The 25,513-nt window shown below is 31.1% G+C and overlaps 3 protein-coding genes across 3 annotated transcripts; 1 reads left to right on the forward strand and 2 right to left on the reverse strand.

Annotated features, from left to right (window-relative positions):
* Positions 1-998: 998 nt before the first annotated feature.
* LOC114196120 (peptidyl-prolyl cis-trans isomerase NIMA-interacting 4) lies at positions 999-3,284 on the forward strand. The gene is made up of 5 exons (XM_028086652.1): positions 999-1,102; positions 2,125-2,295; positions 2,391-2,500; positions 2,758-2,900; positions 3,004-3,284. The coding sequence occupies exons 2-5, from the start codon at positions 2,151-2,153 to the stop codon at positions 3,044-3,046; spliced, it is 441 nt and encodes a 146-aa protein (XP_027942453.1). The 5' UTR covers positions 999-1,102; positions 2,125-2,150; the 3' UTR covers positions 3,047-3,284.
* Positions 3,285-8,785: 5,501 nt separating this feature from the next.
* Positions 8,786-11,576, reverse strand: LOC114162492 (galactoside 2-alpha-L-fucosyltransferase-like). The gene is made up of 2 exons (XM_028046404.1): positions 11,193-11,576; positions 8,786-10,430 (listed from the first exon to the last, which is right to left on the reverse strand). The coding sequence occupies exons 1-2, from the start codon at positions 11,413-11,415 to the stop codon at positions 8,986-8,988; spliced, it is 1,668 nt and encodes a 555-aa protein (XP_027902205.1). The 5' UTR covers positions 11,416-11,576; the 3' UTR covers positions 8,786-8,985.
* Positions 11,577-14,027: 2,451 nt separating this feature from the next.
* LOC114162798 (putative pentatricopeptide repeat-containing protein At1g74400) lies at positions 14,028-15,961 on the reverse strand. The gene has a single exon (XM_028046773.1). The coding sequence runs from the start codon at positions 15,720-15,722 to the stop codon at positions 14,394-14,396; it is 1,329 nt and encodes a 442-aa protein (XP_027902574.1). The 5' UTR covers positions 15,723-15,961; the 3' UTR covers positions 14,028-14,393.
* Positions 15,962-25,513: the final 9,552 nt, after the last annotated feature.

Here is a 25,513-nt window from a genome sequence, read left to right on the forward strand (position 1 = left end):
GGAGTATATTATTATTATTATTTTCGGTGCATGTTTGGCGGTTAGGGTTGAATTATTATTATTATTATTATATTGATATTATAAGTAATACTATCCTAATATTTTTACTACTACTAATATTATCAATAAATTTAATAATAACAACAATCATATATAATCATAATATTAATATATTATGTGTTAATATTATTAATAATACTAATAATAATAATAATAACAACAACAATAATTTTACTATTACCAATAATGTTAATAATTTTTATAATAACAAAATATAATAGTAATAATACTAATAATAATACTAATAATTTCACTACTAATTTAAGTATTAATTTTGGCATATTATAGTTAATAATTTTTCTAATTACTTATTTACTAATAATAATAATAATATATAATAATAACATATAATAATAATAATAATTATTATTATTATATTAATATTGGTTATAATTTTATTACTATCACTACAAATAATATTTATAATAATAATATTATTAATAATTATAAATAATAATAATACTTATCAAAACATTACAAATAATAATATTATTAATAATTACAAATAATAATACTTATAAAAATATTACAAATAATAATAAGATTACTTATAATTAATATTATAGTTGAAATCATAAATAAATGAAAAAATAAAAACAAATAGGTTTTTGTTGGATTTGAACCCGAATCCTTTTGTTACACATTTTTAAAATGACGAAAAAACTAAATTTTATGACACTTGTCAATAAAAAAAGAAAATGAATAATATAATAATTTTGGTGGTATCTTTTTTTCTTAATTTGTAATAGATACCCACAGATACAATTGTTTTTGACATTCCTAGGTTCAACGAAAAACATGAGAAAGTTAACTTTTTATATATTTTATTATAAATTTACGAGGATAAAATTGGAATATACGATTTTAGGGGTGCGGAAGAAGAGGTCTAGTTTTTAACTTGGGCCTGGCCCAATTGGTGCAATTGAATGCGTAAAAACGAAAAAAGCGAAATGGAAAGAGATTCTTATTTCTCCAGTACCAGTGTGGTGACTCGTTACCATCATCTTCATCGCCCTTCATAATTTCTCAGTCTCCGACTTGGGTATTTTTCTTTTTCATTTGTTCTTTTAGCTGAAAATGTTCCAGATATTTATATACTTGTTTGTTCAATTCTCCACTTTCTCTTTGATTGTGCATAAGGTTTCTATTGCTTATGCTATGCGCTTCGACACATCCGTGCCGTAACACTTTCACGAAACCCGACATCAATTTCCATATCCATTTCCATATTGCCCCTGATTTAATCACATGGCTTATGCTCATGGTTTGGTTCGGATTGTGTTTTTGTATGCATTAATTGTTTCATACACCTCAACCCTTATGTTTTCTTTTTTAACTTTAATTGTGTCTGTGCCTTTCTTTTTCCTTGTACCAGAAGTTTTGAGAGCCTTTACCGAACCTTTGTTGAACGATTTTAACTGGAACTAAGAAGGTTTGAAGTTTAGAGTTTAGATAGATTGATTGCCTGTGTTCGTTATTTTGATAGATATAGAAGCATAGATTCAATTTTGTTAAGCCTGTTGTTGGGAACAATGGGTTTGTCTTGGGTTAGAAAAAAAGGCTGAAAATTTGTGGCTAATGAGCTCATTTTATTGGGTTTAGTTATAGTTTTCTTGGACCGACGAAGGTCAATTCCAGTGATTTTGTTCAGAATAATCCACCCCGAGTATCTCTGTCAAATAGATTGGAGTTGTTTCCTAGGAGTTCAGTGTTGGGTGGAGTAGATGAATTCTCTTTTTTCTTTTTTTCTTTTCAATTGGGAGATTGAGGGCGGTTGCCTGTTTTTTCGCCACCCATTTTTCTCTTCTATCATTTCTTCTTTTGTGGATGGTTTAAATTTTCTGTGCCCTCCTCTTGATATGTTTATTACTTTTATATCCAACAGGGAAATCCATTAAGCATATGGTACATTCTGTATTTCTGTTGAAGTTGTTAGAGTTATATGCATTATTGCATTTTATTTGCTTGTATTACCGTTAATCTGTTTATAGTTAGTATCCCTTTGTTACTTCACTCTTACTGATTTACATTTGCAATCGTCAAATGCTTGATCTGCTTATTCAGTGGAAATTATTTAAGTTGTGATAAACATGGGAAAAGACTCTAAGCCAAAGGAGTCTGGAGGGAAGGGCAAGGGGAAGCAGGCTGCAAGTGGAAGTGATGAGAATGCTTCTAAGGGAAAAGGAAAAGGTGGGAAAGGTGGAGATGGGCTCGGTACTTGCACTTACGTGAAAGGTAGACAAAATTCCAAGATACAATTGTATCCATCATTAGTTCTTTTCATAGTTTGTTTTACTATGATTTCATTTTTGGCCTTTTATTCCGTTCAGCTAGGCATATCTTATGTGAGAAACAAGGTAAGATCAATGAAGCCTACAAGAAGCTGCAGGATGGTTGGCTCAGCAACGGAGATAAGGTCCCGCCAGCTGAGTTTGCAAAGGTATTTTTCTTTTAGAGGTCATACAATGAATTTCATTCTTGTTTCATTTTTCAAATCCTTATTTTGGTTTTCTGTTTATAAGGGAGCTTACCTTAATAACAAAATTGTTTTCTGCTTCCACTATCTGTTGTTAGTAATGTGAAGTTTGATGAATGTCTGTAAATTGAAAAGTAGAAATATGAATCTGTTCATTTGAAATTTAATTAGAGCAAATATTTTGGTCAATTATTATAAAAAATATTTCACTTATTTCACAGATAGCTCAAGAGTATTCTGAATGTCCTTCGGGAAAGAAGGGTGGAGACCTTGGATGGTTTCCCAGAGGAAAGATGGCTGGGCCATTTCAGGATGTTGCCTTCAGCACACCTGTTGGCGCAACTAGTGCTCCTTTCAAATCAACGTATTCTCTTGCACTCTAACTTTAATTATTCTGATTAGCAACTGTGCACCTTCTCTTTACTATTTAGCCAGACTTGCTAATGTTTACTTGGATGATGTTGCAGGCATGGCTACCATATTATCTTAAGTGAAGGAAGAAAGAACTGATCCCTGATTAAGAACGAAGCTGAACTTCAAGGGCATCAGAGTACTTAATTTTCTGATATAATTATCTGCTTCCTCTCCTTTTGTGATTGTGGTTGAGAATAGAAATCGACAGATTCTAGTATGTGTATTGATTTTGCTTTCTAATACTTTTGATAATTCAGAGAATATATGTGAATGTGGATGCTTTTACCTCTTTTGTGACGTATTACTGCTTTAATACCATTCATGTAGACCCCAATTTCATCTTTGTGAAAGACTTATATGACCGCTGTTTGGGGCATCTACGGGCATGATACAGGGCAAGGGTGAAATGAACGAGGGAATGCGACATAGGCCAGCAGAGAAGATTGGATATCACTATTTGTTAAGTTCCTAGTCTCAGAGATTTACAAAAATCTTAATTTTGCCCCTAAAGTAGTGTAAGGATCAACTAAGGTATCAATCCAAATAGAGACAAAGTTATGAGTGATTTAGGCATGTGGAATTTGAATTGTGTTTGTAACAGTGGGGGATACAATCCAATACTTTAAACTACACAAAAAATGGTCCTAAAATGCTATACAAATAATGAATGAACTATATCTAAAGTAATGACCAAAACTGTATAGAATGCATTTTCTACAACTATGAATGCAATGGTTTGATTTCCTAAATTGAATTCTAATGCATGAAAATCATGTATGAGTGTATGGAACGTGTATGAGGTTAGTGCGAGCTTGAGAATCTGTCCATTGAAGTTCCTTCCAGCTGATAGCAGGTTGTTTCCACTAGTACAACAAGCTTCAGGTCACTTTGTCAACAACTTTTCATGCAAGCTTCCCACGCACATTTAGGTTAAAACTGAGAGAGTAAGGTTAGAGAAATGATGAAAAAGGAAGAAATAAAGAATAAAGAAAAAGAAAAGAAGGAAAGGGAAAAGGTGGATTAAGACTCATGAGTCTTATAAAAGTTAATTAGTTAAAATGGAACAAAAACATGGTAATCGCACCATTGAGGGTACCAAAATCGAGAGATTGAAGAATATACTGAGGCAAATGCATCGAAAAGAATAAGGTAAACACATAAAAAAAAAAAAAGATGTTAAGGACAAGATTAAGAAAATAATGGTTACATAGGAAATCAAAATAAGGCCAACATAGGAGTGAAAATTGAAGAATGATAGAGAAATAAGAAGTGTATCGAGAAAGATGTTCAATTGCCAGAATTGAAAGATGGACTACGCAAGATAAAAAAGAAAGTTGAGGCATATGATAACTGGTGCAAAACATGGGCGTAGTAAACATAACTAACACAATGTGGAGGATTTTTGTTTTATGGTTATTGCAAATTATATAATTTTCATTTATTTTATTTTGACTTAAGTGCCAGAAAAAAGCGAAAATATAAATAGGTTGTTCATATGAAAAAAATGAGGTGACATTATATTTACAACACAAATATTCTGATAAGGCTGCAAAGAGAATAATGACTAATTCAGTGATAATGTTTGTTGCAATTTGGATTAGTGCACTCAGATTTATTTTACAAGTTCATGTTGTATCCTTGATAATTTGTTTTCCTATATTTACATTTCTAGCACTTTACATTTACGGTTTCTCAAATACTTTCACTTCAATACATTTTCATCTTCTTTATTTTTGTTCTCTACATTTCATCTCTATTCTCACCATTTTTGAAATTAATCCACAATACAAACATATTACATATCAATTTTGTGTTAATTGTGGAATCTGAATTAAAATATTAATTTAGATAAAACAATTATTTGCTTATCCTCCTAACAAAAAATTTACAACAAGTTGATTTTGTTCACCTGAAAAAATATTATACAAGAATCAAACCAAAAATTCTAGAAAATCGTTCGCTCACGGTTTAGTGGAACGAGAAAGATGAGAGGAAAGTAGTAGGTGAGAAAAGAAAAAAAAAGTAAGAAGAGAAATATATATATATATATATATATATATATATATATATATATATATATATATATATTTGATTGAAGACAAATAAAAAATTGAAAATTAAAAAGGAAATTTATAATAACCTTTTTTATAAATATACATCAACTATACATTTGTTGTTATAAGTATTAGTTTTTACTGTAACGTACAATTATAATCGATTTTATTTCTATAGAAAATGCATTGTAAAGATTTAACGAATAGAAGAAATGTTAAAATAAAAAAAGGAAATCTTAACGAGTTTTTTAAGGACACTATGAGGTATAATTAATAATTATTGATTTCACTACATTTATGTTGAAATATGAAATAATTAACCACTGACTAAAATAGAATACTCTTTAAGGTATAACTCTATAGATTGAAATAGATTTTCTAAAGAAAAATTATTGTTTTCGTCTTTTATTTCTACAATTGTTTTGAAAACATAAAATAAATATTTTGAAATTTCTAATGTCTTAACCAAAAAATAAGAAAAAATATTTTTGATACTTGAGGATCGTCTATCAGTAAAAATTTGAAAGGTAAAGGTTTGAAATGTTTGAAAGATACAATCTTTAATTTTTGAAAAAAACAAAATCTTTTTGAAAATTGTAGTCTTTTCCAAATTCCTTTGTTACGGATAGATTGCATTTTTTCATGGACAAATTTTCTCTTTCTTTCAATTGCTTTTTGTCACTCTTTCAAATTAATTTCCCTATTTGTTTTGACTATGCATGAATAGGGATGGCAACAGGTTGGGTTGGGCACGGATAATGCCTATTCGCAACTTGACCCGCAAAATAAAATCTGCCTGCTATCTGTCCATTTACCGGTTGGATATCCGCTTAAAAAATATTCGCGGATATTTTTAAAACCCGCGGGTACCCGTGGATACCCGATACCCACAAATATTTAAAATATATATATATATATATATTATAATTTTTTAATATAAAATTATAAAAATAAAATATAAATTAAATTAAATTTGACATAATAAAATATACTATTAATTTTAATTTTAATTAAATTTAACTTAATAAAATATAAATTAAATTTTTATTTTTACTTTTTAAGGGTAACATATACCTGCGGGTACAGATAGTATGATACTCGTACCTGACCTATTTATAAGCGGGTAGCGAGTAACAAATATTTTAATACCCGCGGGTAATAAATACCTGCAGGTAATAACTATCCGTTACCGATTTTATCCGTAGATATCCACGAGTACGGTTATTTTTGCCATCTCTATGCATGAATGATAATTTTGGTGTGCATCAAATAAATTATCAATTAGAACTAAATAACAATTATGTACACTTTTGTCTTTTATATAAAGTAAAATTGTTTAGGTCAAAATTAATTTAATGTCACAAATAAACATGAACTTTTATACGATTCAATGTTTATTTATTTTTCTTAACTAGTGCACTTAGGTTAGCATGACCCAAATAAAAATAACTCTGCAGAGACCTACTTACCACATAATAAATACTTAAAAGAATACAACAATAATGAGATAGAAAAATCTTTCCAGACTCTTTAAAGGAATTAACATGAAGAAAAAGAAAAACACATCTAGGGATGCCAACTGAGACGGGAACAAGTTTTCCTATTACATACCCATCTCCAAAGAAAATAATTCATCACATTCTCATACCCAAACTCAACGGGTATAAAACTTTTGTCTCATCCACATCTCCATTATATAATGGGTATAGCCTTGTACGTGTCCGTACCCATATTTGTTTTCTTAAGATTTTAATATTAATTAATTAGGATTTCGAAAATTATAAAAAAAAATCAAAATGAAACATAATATCATTAAATATTTAGTATAAAAAAAACGTATTCTCATTTCTTCGATATGAAATAGTTAAGAAGAAATTATAATTTTAAATATTTCAAATTAGAATACCGAATAAAATTTCATGAAAATTAAAATATTTATTAAATTTGTAAACATTAATGAAACAAAATTAATAAAATTTAAAAATATTTTAGAAAGATTACAAAAGAAAAAATTGATATTCAAATTTAAAAATATTTTAAACTTCTCTCCACTCCCATTTAAATTCTAATGAAAACTATTTTTTTATACACTAATAAAGAAAGATAATACACCATTTTAATAAAATGACACAAAAAACTAAAATTAATCCAATAATAAATGAAATTTAATATAGATTTTCCATTTTCTAAACTTCAATATATGTTGGATGATGATAAAGAAGATTCATGACAATGATATTAAATTATTATATTTTGAAGGTTGACATAGGCTGGTGCGGGTCGAAGGTCGAAAAGGGTCATTCCAGGTTGATGGTCAGTCAAATTAGCCTTAATAAAAGTTTGGCCAAATTTTTACGAGACGACCTTGGTTGGCTTGGGTTGAAGGTAAACCTTGGCCAGTTTGACTGAAGACAACTTATTTAGACGAAACGTCAAGACGGGCCGATGGACCGAAAGGAGAGATAGGTCGAGTTGAGCTGAAAGTTGAGTTGAGTCGGCTCGGGTCTATGTTCGAGACATGCCGACCTGTGTCGAAATTCAAGACGGATCGACTTGGGCAAAAGGTTGAGATGTGTCGACCAAGACGAAAGGTGAGACGGGTCGACTCAATTCAAAATTCGAGATAATTCAATTTGGCCCAATGTCGTGATGGGCTTGCCTAGGATGAAATCGTGAGTGACTGGCTTGGATCAAAGGTTGAAACAAGCCAACCTAGATCCGATGTCAGGATAGGTTGTAAAATAGTGAATTATTTTATAGAGAATGTGTGGTTATTTGTCTTTTTCACACACATATATTTAATAATATGCCTTATTTTCGGTTCATTTATTTATCTTTTTTCATTTGTGTATTGACAAAGATATTAAGGTTGAATTGTTTTTACGTATAATTGGAATAGCAAAATATATTATAAAGGTTAGTTACTTAAAATTATAATTAGAGGTAAAATAAAAAAAATATATTTGTGTAAATAAATACTACAATAAAAACTCTTCTTAACTATTATATATATATATATATATATATATATATATATATATATGTTTTACTGTACATGACAACCAACCAGTTAAATAAAAAACTTATATAGTCATAATTATAATAAATGTATTTTTTCTCCAATTTATTACTTTTTCTGGTGAATTTTTTCTTATACTTAATTTTGACACATTTTGTTTTTGCTTCTTAAAAAAATATAAGGATTTTATTATTTTGTTCACAACTATCAATCTTATTTGGTCAACTATTACATAACAATGTTGATACCTAACACAACACTTCATTATTTGACATGGTTAACTCATGATACTAACATGGATTGATGTGCTAATAAAATGTTACTAAAAAAAATGTACAACACTAAAAAAACATAAGTACAGATGTGTAGCATTGTAAATATATAAGAACAAATCTACATCATTATAAAAATATGAAGGCAAATGTGCATTATTGAGAAAATATGAGGACAAAATACAAATAGGAATAAAAAAATGATAAAGAATTTTTAATTTTAGAAATGTTAGTAAGTTTTCACTTCTCTAAACTATTTTTATTTGTTTATAGATATTCATTCTTATTATGAGTTTGATTGGTCACATTTCCACTCAACCATCTTCTATTTTGTTACATGTTATAATTCTTAATTGTTTCTCTCTTTCATTTGCAAAAGATTTTGTATATTTCAATATAATTACAATTTGTCTTAAATATTGATGCTAATACATTATACACTCATCAATACTCTACGCAAGTGCATCCAAATATACGCAAGTCACATGCTCCTGTTATTGAAGCCATTCCAAATGATGCTAATACATTATACACTCAACCGAAACATAGTAATGACGGAGAAAATTTTCTATTTCATGATTTCTATAGGAAATGATAAAATTTTTGAACCAATAACCAATTCTATAGTACAACAAAATTTGCAAAACTTATGAGTTATGACAGTCATGAAGGCATTCATGACATAGCAACTTATTGCGAACTAGAGCTGTCTACAACCTTAAGACCCCAGCTCATATCCTCACAGTGGCGTACATGTGGAACAAGTGCACCAGTATCAGTTCCTCTCTTAGCCTTACAATCATAGAAGGGAGGAGCATGGAAGCATGGCTCCATTGACATGGCACGTTGACAACCAGGATCAGGGGCTGTTCCATTCTCTGGCTTGTACAGTATCCATGGTTTCAAACCTCCAAGCCCCTGTGCCACATAGCCAAAAGTAGACCACGAGCTCGTGACCAACGCGTCGCTCAAGCTCAACAAGTACATTTCTGCCCAAGCTTTTTGATTGTGCATCTTCTTCTCTGTTTGTTGAAAACCTTCATGGCTTGGCTGGTAAATGCCAATAATTTCTCCTGTCGCAGTAGGATGTTCCCAATACATGTCTCTCACTTTCTCAAAATAACCAGAGCTCAACGATGTCATCAGTACAGCTTTTGATTTCGGCTTTCCTGGTGACTTAACAAAATCACCCTTTCGATTAACATCAGGCAAAAGATTCTCCTTCAAGGTGCAAGCTAATATCTGATCCAACACATGTTGAAATGGGCCAGTTCCTGTGTCAAACACTCTTATCTGGATGCCTAATTTTTCATCAGCATTAGCTAAATAAGCTTGATAGTATCTACTCACAAGTCCCCATACTTTGTTGGTGGGGTGGAAAAGATATCTACCCAAGAAATGAAAAATTGTTTCCTTGTTCGGAAAGAGATCACTCAGTTGCTGCTCAAACGATGGCATTAAGAATAGAGATGGGACAAAGTAATTATTTGTTCTCACCACTAACCATGGTACTTTCTGGAGAAAAGTTTGGTCTTCATCACAAAAGAAAAGTTTGTCTTGATCATCATAGTCATGTGCAAGATGAAGATAGACAAAAGAAGGCACCGTGGATTTTGTAGTTGCTTTATTTTTCAGCATTTTCCCGTAACATTGATCAGATTTCTGATCAAATTTGGAAAAATGACTGTTGAGAGGGAAATCAGGAGGGAGAAACCAGGAAACATGTGGAAACGGTTCACAAAAAAGATCAACCATATCAACTCCAGGATCAACCAATAGAACACGATTCGTGAGGAGGGCGTATAGAAATGCAGAAGCTAAGGTCAATATCCTATTCCCTAGCCCACTATATGAAATCCATACCACATATTTACACGCGGGGGAATCACTCACATGACCAGACCTGAGATCCTTCACCGTTTTATTATAGGATTCAGTGTAAGGTCCACATTCCTTGTGAAGGGTTTCATATGTTCTCAATCTAGAAATAAGGTAAGGTGAAGGATTTCCTGATAGTCCTTTCCCATACCAGGCAGAATGGTACCTGCTGAAGCAGGATCTCTCATCGAAACCACCTGCTAAAAGGCCACCAAGTAGTTTATCCTTTTTCAACATGACAAAATCAGAGACGTCACCTACAAGTCAAAAAAGAAGAATTCCATTATTAAACCAGAATGTTCATTCATGTACATAAGAAGTAAATCAAATATCTAAAAAAACTGGAAATGGGAAAATCAGGTCACTACAATAATAGCAACAACAACAAAAGTCATATTCCTCTAGGTTAAATCAGGTACATGTATCACAAAGTGCTTTTGAGCATACCTAAAATATATGCAAAACAAAAATATATGCAAAACATCAAATTCTCTCTCTAATCATATTCATGACTGCTTCCTTAAAATTGAGTTTGATTCTAACTCAATCCAATAAGTTTTTTCGTGTAACGGTTGTTCCATCAGCAATAATACTACTTCATGTCAATGTCAAGAACAGAAATTCAATAACACGAAATTCGCTAAGACTAAATATTTAAAGATGATCCAACAGGCTTAGATGCCATCTCAAAATTTTGAATTTGTACCTAACTCAATTCCAAAAGTTAAGTCACAAGTCGACATTCACATACAGTATTCTAGCGTTATCAACAGTGAATGTTGGATCTCCAACAATCATTAGCTTTTGCACAGCATACATTTGACCAAGCAAAAATGTAGAGAAAACTAGAAAAAGACTTATAAATAAGGTTATAAATCCAATACAGCAGCACATTACACAAAACGAAAACAAATGCCGCATAACTGTAAGATCCAAATTTCTCACGTGTCTACCAAGTTGAAATAGAAACGAAGACCAAATCATAAACTAAAGAAGAAGAGAAGAAGAAGAAGAAAAACCTTGTTGAGTTTGGGTTTGTTTGAGTTGGAGCAGAGCTTTTATAGTTGGAGATGATTGGACGGGAGGGCGCGGGAGAAGGAACGTGAGGGAGAAGATGAAGAGACAAAAGAGAGAGAGCGCCATGAGGCGCGTGAGAGGGAATTTCCGGGTGGAGCGCGTGTCTGAATCGGAACCTGGGAGGCTTTCTTCGTCGTGGCCGGTGTTGCGCCAATGCCTCTTCATGTGCAGTATGGGTTGGATTCGACCTCAGTTATCAGTTATGCTCTGCTTCTTCACTCACACCCAAACACGGCACTGTCATGTGTTAGTTACTCTTACACCGCTTTGGAGTTGGAGATCCCTTCCATAGCCATAAACACCACTCATCATGCCACAACTCAAGTTTTGACTAAACCAGTTTTACTCTTATTTTATAAAAACTTAATTATTTATTTACCCAAAACTGAATTGTATATTTATGGAGGAGACTCTACTCAAACATTATATTAATTTAATTTTATATATTTTTAAAATGAAGTATACTTACTATTATAAGATATATAGTAAAATAGTGAATTACTTTATAGAGAATGTGTGGTTGTTTGTCTTTTTCACACACATATACTTAATAATATGCCTTATTTTCGGTTCATTTATTTATCTTTTTTTATTTGTGTATTGATAGAGATATTCAGGTTGAATTGTTTTTACTTATAATTGGAATAGCAAAATATATTATAAAGGTTAGTTACTTAAAATTATAATTAGAGGTAAAATAAAAAAAAAATATTTGTGTAAATAAATACTACAATAAAAACTCTTCTTAACTATTATATATATATATATATATATATATATATATATATATATATATGTTTTACTCTACATGACAACCAACCAGTTAAATAAAAAACTTATATAGTCATAATTATAATAAATGTATTTTTTCTCCAATTTATTACTTTTTCTGGTGAATTTTTTCTTATACTTAATTTTGACACATTTTTTTTTTCTTCCTAAAAAAATATAAGGATTTTAGTATTTTGTTCACAACTATCAATCTTATTTGGTCAACTATTACATAACAATGTTGATACCTAACACAACACTTCATTATTTGACATGGTTAACTCATGATACTAATAAAATGTTACTAAAAAAAATGTACAACACTAAAAAAAGATAAGTACAGATGTGCAGCATTGTAAATATATAAGAACAAATCTACATCATTATAAAAATATGAAGGCAAATGTGCATTATTGAGAAAATATGAGGACAAAATACAAATAGGAATAAAAAAATGATAAAGAATTTTTATTTTAGAAATGTTAGTAAGTTTTCACTTCTCTAAACTATTTTTGTTTGTTTATACATATTCATTCTTATTATGAGTTTGATTGGTCACATATCCACTCAACCATCTTCTATTTTGTTACATGTTATAATTCTTAATTGTTTCTCTCTTTCATTTGCGAAAGATTTTGTATATTTCAATATAATTACAATTTGTCATAAATATTGATGTTATTGGCATTTCATAATATACTTTTAAAAAATAATGTAAGTTCTATTGAAAATGTACTCATTATCACACTAATAATGAGGATCTATTTCACCCTAATAATTAGTACAAGTTAGTGTGTATATTGTGGAAGGAAGACTCAAAGATAATAAACAATAGTTTATTTTTTTTTAATATTAATATTTCTCACATTTTATCCTCTTAGTTTTATAATGCTATACGTTTGTCTCATATTTTCATACTATTACACTTTTGTTTACTGTATTTTCATACTATTATACATTTGATCCTAAATTTTCTGTGTTAATATTATAACACATCAACACGTTATTGTCACATCATCCATTTATGTTTATATCATGTGGTTTTTTATGTTATTTTTATTTTTTTAAAAGTTAAGAGTATATAATTATAAATGTCAAAGTATTATAGTAGAGCATAAGCAGAATAATCCTATCTTTTTATTTGATCCTAACTTTTTATTTTGATTTGAGAAATGGATAAAAGTTAGTTATTATTTTAAGATTTGTAAAGGTGGTTACATTGCACGAAAATGTTTAATTAACAATTAATTTTAGTGATTAAAAGTTGTTAGTTACTTTAATGACCAATTTAAACATCAAATTATAAAATAAAATATTAATGGTTACTAAAAAAGTCATAATTATGAATAAAAATTAGAATCGATCTTTAACCATTCATGCACAAGTCCAACTAAATTTCATCATTATCTCTCATAAGAAGAACAAACAACCTTGGACCTCAAAGTTTATTACTATCCTACCATCTTTGATAAAATAAAATAGATATTTTTTTTTTTAAATTATATCAATCATGTGTCAACCACATGCCCAGACTTCTTTTTTTAAAATTATATCAATCATGTATCAACCATATGTCTAGACTTTTTAATCTCCTCAACATTGTCGTTACGCATTTAAAAAAAAACTTAATGTTGTTCAATGAAAAAAATGTATTTCATGTATTACTAAAGTATGAAAATAGTTTTATACAAACTTTTTGAAAGAGACAAATTCTAATTTTACGTGTAAGAAATTAAGAACATACTTGATCTCTATCTAAATCTATGTATAAAAAAAATTACGACACTTGTGTTGTATGTATTGCCTCAGGGAAGAAGTTTCTATGCTTTTTACCTATCATAAGAGCTCGAAGCAATTACTCAATCACAGAATTACCACTACTTTCAACAATATTAGTTACATAAGTTTCGGAGTACTAATTTGATGTTTTGTATAAACTTAGTTGTGAAAACAAAGTTGCAAATGTTTGTCAATAAGATATTATACTATTGAATTAGGAACCATGTGTATGAGTCCATGCTGGTTGGATTTTTCCAAGTCGAAGGATGGAATACTTTTCAATGAAGGGAAGTTATTATCTAAAAGTTCATTGTTGATTCCTCTATTATTACAAGAGTTATGGGTTCACATAAACATACAAGAGGTTGGCTGGAAACTTTTATTGGAAGGGAATGAAGAAAAGTGTTACGGATTTCTTTTTAAGTGTGACATACTTCAGTGGCACACATAACAAACATTGTTCCCAGCTGCACTCCTACAGCATATTCCAGTCCTAGAGAAAGTTTGGGAAGAGATTTCAATAGTGTATATCATGAAGCTTCCAAAGTCACATGATCAACCATAAGCTTCCATGGAACATCACCCCTTATCTGTCATAAAGCATGATCGCCATCAACGATCAGAAATTCACCAACCCCACTTTCCACCTCAATTGAGCTACAACCAGGAGCTCTAGACTTTTTTATCTGATTCCTCACTAGTATCTTGTTGTTCCACAAGCCTTTATTTGCATAAATATTAGACATAGCAACACTGTCACCAACATAGCCAGGATCCAACTGGAGTAGTTTGTGCCTAACTTCGACAGCTAGCTCTAATTCACCATGAACACTGCAAGCTCCCAACAAAGTTCGCCAGAAAATCACATTTGGCGGCATTGTTATCTGCATAATGAAGTCACGGGCTTCTCTCAGATGCCCACTTCTGCATAAGAGATCCACCATACAGCCAAAGTGAGCCTCTCTGGGCTCTATACCATAAACTTCACTCATGCTTCTGAAATGCCATTTCCCTTCCTCAACCAACCCTGCATGGCTGCAAGCCATTAAAACCCCAATGAACGTTACGTCATTTGGGGTCATGACACAATCTCCCTTGTCTCTACTTGAGCTCATTTCTGAAAAAAGTTGAAGAGCCTCACTTGCTTGCCCATGGACTGCATGCCCCACGATCATGGAAGTCCAAGTTGTGACATCTTTCTTTCTCATGCCATCAAACACCTTCCTAGCCGTGACAACATCCCCACATTTTGCATACATGTTTATAAGAGCATTATCCAAACACAAATCTCTGTTCAGCCCTGTTTTACACCTCACGAAAGCATGGATCCATTCACCCATTTCCAGTGCCCCGGTCTCAGCACAGGCAGAGAGGGCAACGGTCACAGTGACTTGATCAGGTTCCACATTGTTCCTCTGCATCTCTCTGAACAGTTGCAAAGCCCTCCCAGGCTTGTGGTTGTCAACATAGGCAGAAATCAAAGAGGTCCAGCATATGATATTCTTTGAGGGTATTTGAACGAACACTTGGTGTGCATCACGGAGGTTGCCACACTGGGCATAGACTTTTAAAAGGGATGTCTGGAGTTGAACTATGGCTTGGTACCCAAATTTTACGATGAGGGTATGCAGTTGTTTTCCTTGGGTGGAGGAGTGTTTGCTGTTGCAGGCTTTGAGGGCATAAAGCAGAGAAAAGCTGTCAATGGCGTTGAAAGTTGGTCTTTTTCTTAACAAGGATCTGAAGAGTAGAAACACTTTGGTGTGCCTATTGCATTCAAGGTGCTTCCTAAGGGTTTGGTTGGGTTTTGGTGGTTTGAGGCTAATGGGGAACTCAACTTTGTGACTGTAGGTGGACATGGAAACACGAACCAACCGGTTCGCACTGCTTCCAAGCAAAGAGTTGAACCATTTCAAGTGTGACATCAATATCACAGGTTCAGTTCTGCCATGTTATGCACTTATGTGTATAATTCATTATCCTTATAACACTCCACTCATTTCATATTAATGAACTTTTGTTCAAATTTCGTGAAATGAATCCTTTTAACTTCCAATGCACAAACATAGAAGAAAGAAACAAGGAGTGAGATATACCTTCAATTTTTTGTTTCCACTTTACATTATAGAAACTAAGAAGAAAATAAGAAATTGGTGAGATTCAGTTCAACGGAATGAAAAACAAACATACATACGCGGACATGCTTAATGGAAGAAAAAATTAACTTTCTCAAAATTTATATAAAAGTATGTTTTCATAAAGTAGTAAAATTTAACCTTTTCAAAATTTGAAATTTTAAAAATAAATTAGTAGAAATCAAAGTTTTCAATGTGATATTTAACTAATTTATAAAAAAAATAAGAGAGATGAGAACTGACATTAAAAGTAAATTTTTTACCGAAAAAGTCATTATTTAAATCATTTACTTCAGTACCAAATTAAAAAATTTACAAAAGAACAACACATTAGCTCTTATCTTCTAAACACAATTGTATAAAAGAATAATATATTTCAAAATTTGTTATTTTTTAGAACATGGACTCGTGATGGTTAGCAATCATGATTTCTAACTATAAAAGATCATCCTTTATTCCACTAAAGATAGAAAATTATCATTTTTATATGTAAAAATGACAATTTTTATGAATTCCGTTCATATGAATTTATGTTCTTTTTCATTTTTCACACACATACAAATATTGATTTTTAACTTTTAAATACTAATATCTGAACCGAATCAATTGTACATAAATTTTTTCTTTAAGCACTCTTTCAACTTTAGTTTCTCAGATACCAATTCATTACTTTTAAGGATTACTCTATTGCGCAAGTCCTTCAAGACATAACAAGAATTTATCAAATATTTCCAATAAATCAGAATTTAGCAAGAAAACTCAGAGTAATAAACTGAATATATTAGAAGAATAAGAGAAGAGAAAAGAGACCTCGAGAGAAGAAGAAGAGTGAATGAATCTATGTTTTTTGAGGGAAAGCTTGTTTTGCATAGTCACAAGCCACAACGTCCCCTTATCCATGGAGAAAGATTCACAAGAACCCATGAAGAGTGAAATCCGTACCAAAACTTGTGGAAGAAGAAGCCAACGTCTAGTGTGATCCTTACAATGGATTTGTAGAGCACATTGCGAAGTAGATTAACAACTTTAGGAGAGGATCTCACTCTCACACCTTGAGCGGAGGATTCACTGCATAGATTCATCATGGCTTCTATAGCAACACACATAGAAGAATGTACCTTTTACAGTTTTCTATTTCAACAATAATCCCTCAGATATTGCGAAATTTAAAAAATAATGAATGAAAGATAAAATATAATGTATCCGAGCTAGTACAACAACGTAAATCGGTCTTAGATTTAAAAACTTGACATATATTGTAGTTAGTATAACAAATTTATATGAAAAAAAACACTTGATATGTACTAGTAATTTATCAATCACAATATACAACCATAGTTCTTCTTCTTATTATTTTCTCCTTATTGGCATCAAAACATACACTACTAGTAAGGAATATGCAAATCATTAAAAAACTGGTTAGAAGTTAAAATTCTTACATCCCATTTAATTGTGATTACAAAATTTGTTTTTTTTTCATGATAGTTAATTTAATTATTATTATATTATTATAAATTTTTTATTTATATAATAATATTTAAATGAAAAAATTGATAATATAAAAATGAAGTTAAATAATTAACAAACTTGTTTTTTTATATGTATTAAAATATTGAAATGTGAGTATTAAGAAAATATGAAATAAAGGGATTCTTATTATATTTATTTCTTGTAATTGATGTTGTAATATATAGTAATTGGAATTATTATATTTACAAATTTAATTTGTATGATGAATTTAGATGATAAGAACAAAATATAATAAATATCATTTGATATATTAATTTAATACAGTAATTATAATGTATTAATATTTTTAAGCATAGTTATATGAAATCATAATAAAATTTAAACATTGTTACATAAAATTATTGGATATATTAAACAGTTAAGATAGTTAAGAATATGAAGTTTAATTTGATATAGTAAGGATGTAAAGAGAAATTAGTACGAGACCCGATCATGTTCTTTTTGTTTTATATTTTGTAATTTTTCTAAACATAGTTATATGAAATCATAATAAAATTTGAACATTGTTACATGGAATTATTGGATATATTAAACAGTTAAGATAGTTAAGAATATGAAGTTTAATTTTATACAATGGGGATGTAAAGAAAAATTCGTAGGAGACCCGATCGTGTTCTTTTTGTTTTATACTTTGTAATTTTTAAAACAATTTTTATTGTTATTATATATAAATCAATTATTTGAATGATTATTATTATTGATTTAATTATATATAATGATTAATTTTAATATTTAAATATATTATTGATTTAATTAAGTATAACTGGTATGCGCATCTCATTGATATATTAAAATATAGGTGTATTATATAATATGGTGCTTTACAAAATATTATATGACCTGAAATGTTTAAATAGAAACAACGTAGATATAAACACATATTATATTAAGATGAGATGCGTATGCAGAGTCCTTATCAAATAAGTAAAATGTAGGTATATATGGTGTAATATGGTCCTGTACAAAATATTATACAAACTGAAATTGATATTAAAATTTTTAAATACAAACACATGTAGATATAAACACATATTAAAATAAAATACGTATCAACGGGTTGTTGTTAAAGTAAAATATAAACATAATATGGTCCCGTATAAATTAAATATAACATGAGATTGATGTTAAAATTTTTAAATAAAAACTCATGTACATATAAACATTTGAATGTTATATTAGGATGAAATATATATATGTACGGACCCTTATTAAGTAAAATATAAAATATTATGTAGTATTGTCCCGTACAAAATAAATATAACATAAAATTGATGTTAATATTTTCAAATAGAAACCTATGTAATACTTTGGCGGAACAATTGCTCTCCTGTTGAATACTTTCCAATTTAAACATTAAGCATTTATGTACATAAAAATTTCTATAGATTCTGCTTGACATATAATATCGTACAATTATTCCAAGTGACATTTGAGATCTCTATTGTTGTAAAGTAACTAAACTTAGCTTTCTAAATTCAAGTGCATACGTCTTTATCTACATTATATAAAAATAAGTTGTAAATTTATAAGAATAAACTATAAATAAAAACCAATGATATCTTTTCTAGAAAATACAACCATCCACTACTTAATAAACTATAAATCTTACAATAATTAATATATAGCTTCTGTCAAATTTCGTTTTCTTTTAATAACAAATAAATGAATGTGTTCAAATTCACCATTTTAAGCCAACTCAATGGTAGTTGAATTCAAATTTACCGTCTTAACCATGTTCTCTTCACAACTTCTATTTAATCAAGAGTCATGTAATGTTTGTCTGACGGTGGTATTTTGACAACTGTTACTTCCACTTGACATTCAAATAAATTAATATTTTATTTAGATAATAATATTTTATTAAGAAAAGCTGGTCTCAAGTGAGAGTTATTTGTAAATAGTGATGTCAAAGTAATTTTTTTTTTTATAACAACAACTTCCTCCGTTTACTTTCAAATATTTCATTTCTTAAAAAAGTTTATTTTTTATAAACTATCAAGTTCAAAATTCCACAAAGTTCAACACAACGTAATTAATCTTTTCTTTTTCATTTATACCCTTATATTTCACCTAATATTTAATTAGTTTACACATTGTTATCAATAAAGGAAAATAATTAAAAATAAATTGGTTAAAAATATTGGAACTCTTGCTTGCTTTTAAATGAAATAATTATTTATCATCTAATCAAACTAAACATTAACCTATCTCTTCATTGATAATTTGGCTTTTGGTTGCCTACTTACATTACAGTTTCTTTAACCTTTTCTCATTCACATATTTTTTATTTATTCCAGAATTTAAATGGTAAAACACACATTTTTTTTTATAATTAAATAATTATTTATGATCTAATTAAACAAACATATAATTAATATATATATATATATATATATATATATATATATATATATATATATATATATATATATATATATATATATATATATAGATTCAAAATGATGAGGTTAACGTATCATTCTCGGGGTTTCATCAATTTCTGCAACTTCCATATGAATCACATGATAGTTTTCATATCCAGGGCTTAACTCCAATGGCGGAAAAGGATCCATTCTGGCCGCAAGAACTCAGTATAATCTTAGCCTTCATCACGTTGATGTTAAAGTCGATTTATTTGCTTAAAATTTTGTAAACTCACTGCTAACTACTACTATAAAGAATTAGAGCAATTAAAATTGAAACTAATTTACATAAAATCCAACAAAGTTCAACCAAGAAAAAAAGCTGAGAAAAACCAAACAATTCTACATGTATGCAAAAGTGGAATATAATCAAAATAACGAACTTTCGAATTGGTTAGAATGTAAAAGGATTTGCATTTTGCAATTTCAGTTGAAAATCTGAGAGTGTAGATACAGTATAATTATAGAGGTTGTGTGTAAATATAAATTAGTAGAAATATAATTAGAGGGTTGTGTTTAAATATACAAAGCACTCGGTACTCTTTATCTTTTGGCACATATATAATGATAAAGAGTTGTAATTACTATCAACATAAATACAGTACCATCCTTTAGTGCACTTATCAATTTGATGAGTAGTCATCAAAGGAAGCTGTCAATCCTAAGGCATGATTTGCAAGGTTGGACAACTTTCTTCAATGTTGTCAATGGTGGCAACTACCTAATCAAGATTTGAAAAAAAAGTAATTAACGATTTTATCATGTAAACATGTCAATAGATTTAAAGACACAATAAAGAAAAAATTAAGTTATTGAGTTGAGTCTTTTAATAATTTTAAGGAATAACCCATTCAAGACTATGACAAAACCTAACTAAAGTAATCATACATCATCCTAAAGCTGATCCTGAAGAGTGAATCCTGCTTGATATTTCTCCTCACACGTATTGAACATAAAACTCAAATCAATACATATATATAAATTCTGAAAAGTTTTATAAACTAATTCATAAAAAGTAAAAAGAATATAAAGGTAGAAGAGGAAGTATATTCAAAATTTTCCAAATTTGTTGATAATAGTATAAGGATGATTAAAATGTATAACTAACAAAAGAAAAATAACTCCGAATCATTATGGAAAAAGTATATAGATATTATACCCCGTGCATATGCACGGGTGTTTGTTTTTTTTATTAAGTGAAATAATTTATAGTTATTCATTCGAATGCAATATATACATAAGAATATATTAGTTTTCGTAATAACAGGAGCTGACATAACATATAATATTAGTTTATGCTATATTTTACTTTTTATGATATAACAATAATAAACAACATCTTATTTTGTTAGGTTTTATATATTATTTTAGTTATATATTAAAAGGTGTTGGGAATAGTTCAAGTGTGAGTCAAAAAGTTTCACATTGGATAGAAAAGACAAAGTTAAACACTATATACGAATAAAGATCCATAACAACATTGCCTTAAGGTTTTGGGGTTAAAGTGGTGTCTAAGGTCTTATATGTGTAAGACTAATGTCATATAACCATATGAAACCACAATCTCCCAATGACTATAACCATGACTATAACCATAACCCATATATGTGAAAAATATATATAACCTAAAAGTGGTATCAGAGCCGATGGTTCGGAGTGACTGACCGCATAACCATAACCATAACAAAAAGGGGTCACCGAAGTGACTGACCGCATAACCACAACCAAAGGGGTCACTCATACACCTAAAGGGAAATATACCATATGAAAAAAGAAAAAAAAAATAAGGGACTCACCCTTGAAGGGACATGTTGGGAATAGTCCCAATGTGAGTCAAAAAGTCCCACATTGGATAGAAAAGACAAAGTTAAACACTATATAAGAATAAAGACCCATAACAACATTGCCTTAAGGTTTTGGGGTTAAAGTGGTGTCTAAGATCTTATATGTGTAAAACTAATGTCATATAACCATATGAAACTACAATCTCCCGATGACTATAATCATAACCATATATGATGAATATATATAACCTATCAAAAGGTAATTTGGTGTATTGATGGTGTGACGAATATATATAACCTATTGTATTGTTGGATTTCATGATTGCAAGTAAACTATTGTATCTCAGGAACTGTTTTCAAAATACTCACTATTAGGATAATCTCGTTATGAAGTTAATTATTGTGCAAGAATTGGTGTTTTTGTTAATTATGAGTCATTTGATTTTACCCATGGTAATCATGATAACTTACAATTTGAGTATGACTCTAAAACATTATTACTTCTCAGTAGTCATCATAAAATATAAGTATATTAACACATGATCCGTGAAAAATAAAAATAACACGAAATTTGAAATTGATGTTAAATATGGTAAATAAAAACATACGTAAATATAAAAAGAAAAAAATATTAAAAATTATTAACATATAAAATCAAAAATATTATTATTATTAAAATAATATTTAGATATAAAGGAATATTGCTTGGATAATTAATCATCACTTGATTATTAAGTTCAACAATATCAAACCATATACTCGTGCATTCAAATTTGATAACTTGAAAGAAAAAGAAAAACTTAAATGCTACTAAATAGGTAGAGGGTTCTATGGACACTTATATTTGTTGCCATGAGTCAACGTATCCATGTATCATTTGACACACTTTTCTTTATTTCTATAAGTTTCAAGAGGAACACATATACAACGCTACACATGCCCTCAAGCACAACTTCATCCTTGAGTGCAATTGACACCTACTCATACAATGTAAGGAAATTTGGAAAAAAATGCAGAGAAAAGCTTTCAATAATTACTTTAGTGTATCTCAGTTAGCATTAGGGTTGGCAAAATGGGTCAGGACCGACGGGCCAGCCCGCCAACCCGTAAAAAAGAATTGGGTCGGGACAAAGTGTTTAACCATTAGACTCGATGCAACCCAGCCCGCCAAGTCTGGGAACCCGTCGAGCTAGCCCAAAGTTCAAACCGAGCCAACCCGTGACCCAACGTCACTAAAAAAATTTGGAACATGTTCAGTGCAAGTTGAGACACTTTCTCATTTCTCACTCTCAGACACTCATTTCTCTCGTCTCCTCTCCTTCGCTTCTCTCGTCTCCTCTCCTAGACTCCTGCACTTCATCCATCATCTCTCATTCCCTTCACATTTGTTTCGTTTCTTTCTTCTCTCAAACACTCACTCCTACCAGCACAACCAACCACTCCACCTTGTCGACGAGCTAGCCCTGTGAAACTCACCCACAGAAGCGACGGGAAACAAATTCATTTATGTTTTTCAATTTCATTTTTCTTCTTCTATTCTCTTCTTTTTGTTGTTCGAATTTGGGCAAATTAGGGATTGTGATTTTGTGGTTGGATTTGGAGATTGGGATTTTCTGGTTCAAATTAGGGATTGTGATTTAGTGGTTGGATTTGGAGATTGGGATTTTCTGGTTCAAATTAGGGATTGTGATTTAGTGGTTCGATTTGGGGATTGGGATTTTGTAGTTTGAATAAGGGATTTTGGTTTGAATTTTGTGGTTACAAGAATTGGTAAAAATTGGAACTTGAGGGTGATATTGGTTTGGTTCTGTGACGTGCAGTAAAGCCCAAAAATGGAGGGACTTTTGCTCCTACATTGAAAGAGATTTGAGTGTGCATAAATTTTGAGCAAACATTCTTCATATTTCCAGAACTATGAAAGCAAAGAAGGGAGGGGCGGGCCGGCCCGCCAGCCTACTTATTGGCGGGACGAGTTGAACATCTCAACCCGTTTTTAGACTTCAAATTGTAATATCCCTAAAGAATATTACTTAATTAAAATACACCAATATATAAATGAAATTCAAAAGTCATAATTTTATTATTTCCAAAGCGGGAAAATTTAAAATGTGTAAATACGCGCCAAAATTTATATGAAATCAAATCATAATGTCGATACAATTCCAAAATTTCAAAACATAATGAAAACATAGTAGAAATATCCCTAGCTCTAATCCCAGCTAGCCCTCACTCCGTCGCCTGAGCACCTTCAGCATCACCTGTATCAACATCTGCTCCCGTGTAACGAATTACACGATCATCGCCAATCACAACATAAAGGGTGAGCTCAAAAGAATATAAGAAACATATCAATTAAATAATCTAAATACACCCAATTATATTCTCATAGTTAAACCTCCAATTTAACAACAAAGTTAGCCATGGACTTAGGATTCATGATGCTCACACGAACCTGCCCGCTCGTGGTCCTGCCTCTACGAACCTCCCCGCTCGTAATCCAACACATGTGATTCTCTAGCTACGTACCTCCTCGCACGCAACATCTCTCAACTGTGAGCACAGAACATACGAACCTACCTCGCTCGTATCCCCACAGGAGAGTAATTGAGTATGAACCTCCCCGCTCATACCATCACATGTCAACCACCATCCATGAACCTACCCGCTCATGGCACATCATCTCCTGATCCACGTTCGTATCAATGCGTACAAACTGCACTAAACTCACTTGGGCTAGAAGCCTTAGCTTAAGCGACCAGGCCTGTCTCGCTTAGGCTAAGCTTTCTTGCCTAAGAGAGCGTGCTAACCTGGTTTATCTGCGAAGTCTCGCTTAAGCAAGTCTCTCCTCGCCTGGGCGAGATCACCCTTCGCCTAACACCAAAAACTCTCGCCTAGGCGGCGAGTTAAGCAAAACACAAAGTTAAGCACGAGGTCTCGCTTAAGCGAGAACCTCTCGCCTGGGCGAAAAGCCTTGTCGCCCAAAAATTGACCTCCTCGACTATGCGAGGTGCCCAAAACAAAGTCTCACACCCCTCGATTTCTCGCTTAGGCGAGAGGTACTCACTTGAGCAAGATAACAGGTAGCCCAAAAACCTGAGCACTTCGCCTAAGCGAGTAGCTCGAGCAGAAATAAGATCAAGACTCTGCAACTCTCGCCTAGGCTCGCCTGAGCGAGATTAGCAAATGGTATCCCTGTTCACGCACGCACAACGCATAATTTCCAAACCAAAACCCCAAACAAACATTATCACGCATTCCTTAAGCAACAATAATTCTCATGGATATGCTTAGACCTAATTGAACCACCACAATTCGAGATTGAACCACAACAACCCTATAATACAATTACCCCAATCATATTCATACCCAAATGTACAAGAGGCTTTCTCAACAATGTCAAAACTTCAATTCACACATAAAATCATACATGCACGAAAATTCCATGTCAATATAGCATCAATTTATGAGATTATGGCTGTCACACATGCGCAAAACTACATAAACGAAAATAGCTCCCCTTACTTGGTTTCTTATGCTTAAAAACAAGGAAAGATGATGGTTCTTCTTGCCCAAAAATTAACTTCTTTTGGTGCCCTCTAATTCCAGCTCTCTTGATTCCCTCTTACACACCCTTCACTCCCAAACTCGTGCTCCTTACCACCCTTTAGGTTTTCGACTCCAAAAAACCTCCTAATTGCTTGGTTTTGCCCTTTGATTTTAAGTAGGACCATTATGGGTTATTTTTCCCAACTCCCTTGGCTGCCAAGGCCTCTAGGGTTTTCCCACCCTTTTACATTCAGACCACTATTATATTAGCAAAAATAAAGAAATCAATTTCATTCTG

This window comes from Vigna unguiculata, chromosome 9 (assembly GCF_004118075.2).
Source record: "Vigna unguiculata cultivar IT97K-499-35 chromosome 9, ASM411807v1, whole genome shotgun sequence".
Lineage (NCBI taxonomy): Eukaryota > Viridiplantae > Streptophyta > Magnoliopsida > Fabales > Fabaceae > Vigna > Vigna unguiculata.

Excerpts from the sequence above, each read along its gene's own strand:
- LOC114162492 (XM_028046404.1), bottom strand. The coding sequence starts at position 11,415 with ATGAAGAGGCATTGGCGCAACACCGGCCACGACGAAGAAAGCCTCCCA. Across the intron at positions 10,431-11,192 it reads ACAAACCCAAACTCAACAAG|GTGACGTCTCTGATTTTGTC; the intron begins GTTTTTCTTCTT and ends TTTGACTTGTAG.
- LOC114196120 (XM_028086652.1), top strand. The coding sequence starts at position 2,151 with ATGGGAAAAGACTCTAAGCCAAAGGAGTCTGGAGGGAAGGGCAAGGGG. Across the intron at positions 2,501-2,757 it reads CGCCAGCTGAGTTTGCAAAG|ATAGCTCAAGAGTATTCTGA; the intron begins GTATTTTTCTTT and ends CTTATTTCACAG. Across the intron at positions 2,901-3,003 it reads AGTGCTCCTTTCAAATCAAC|GCATGGCTACCATATTATCT; the intron begins GTATTCTCTTGC and ends ATGATGTTGCAG.
- LOC114162798 (XM_028046773.1), bottom strand. The coding sequence starts at position 15,722 with ATGTCACACTTGAAATGGTTCAACTCTTTGCTTGGAAGCAGTGCGAAC.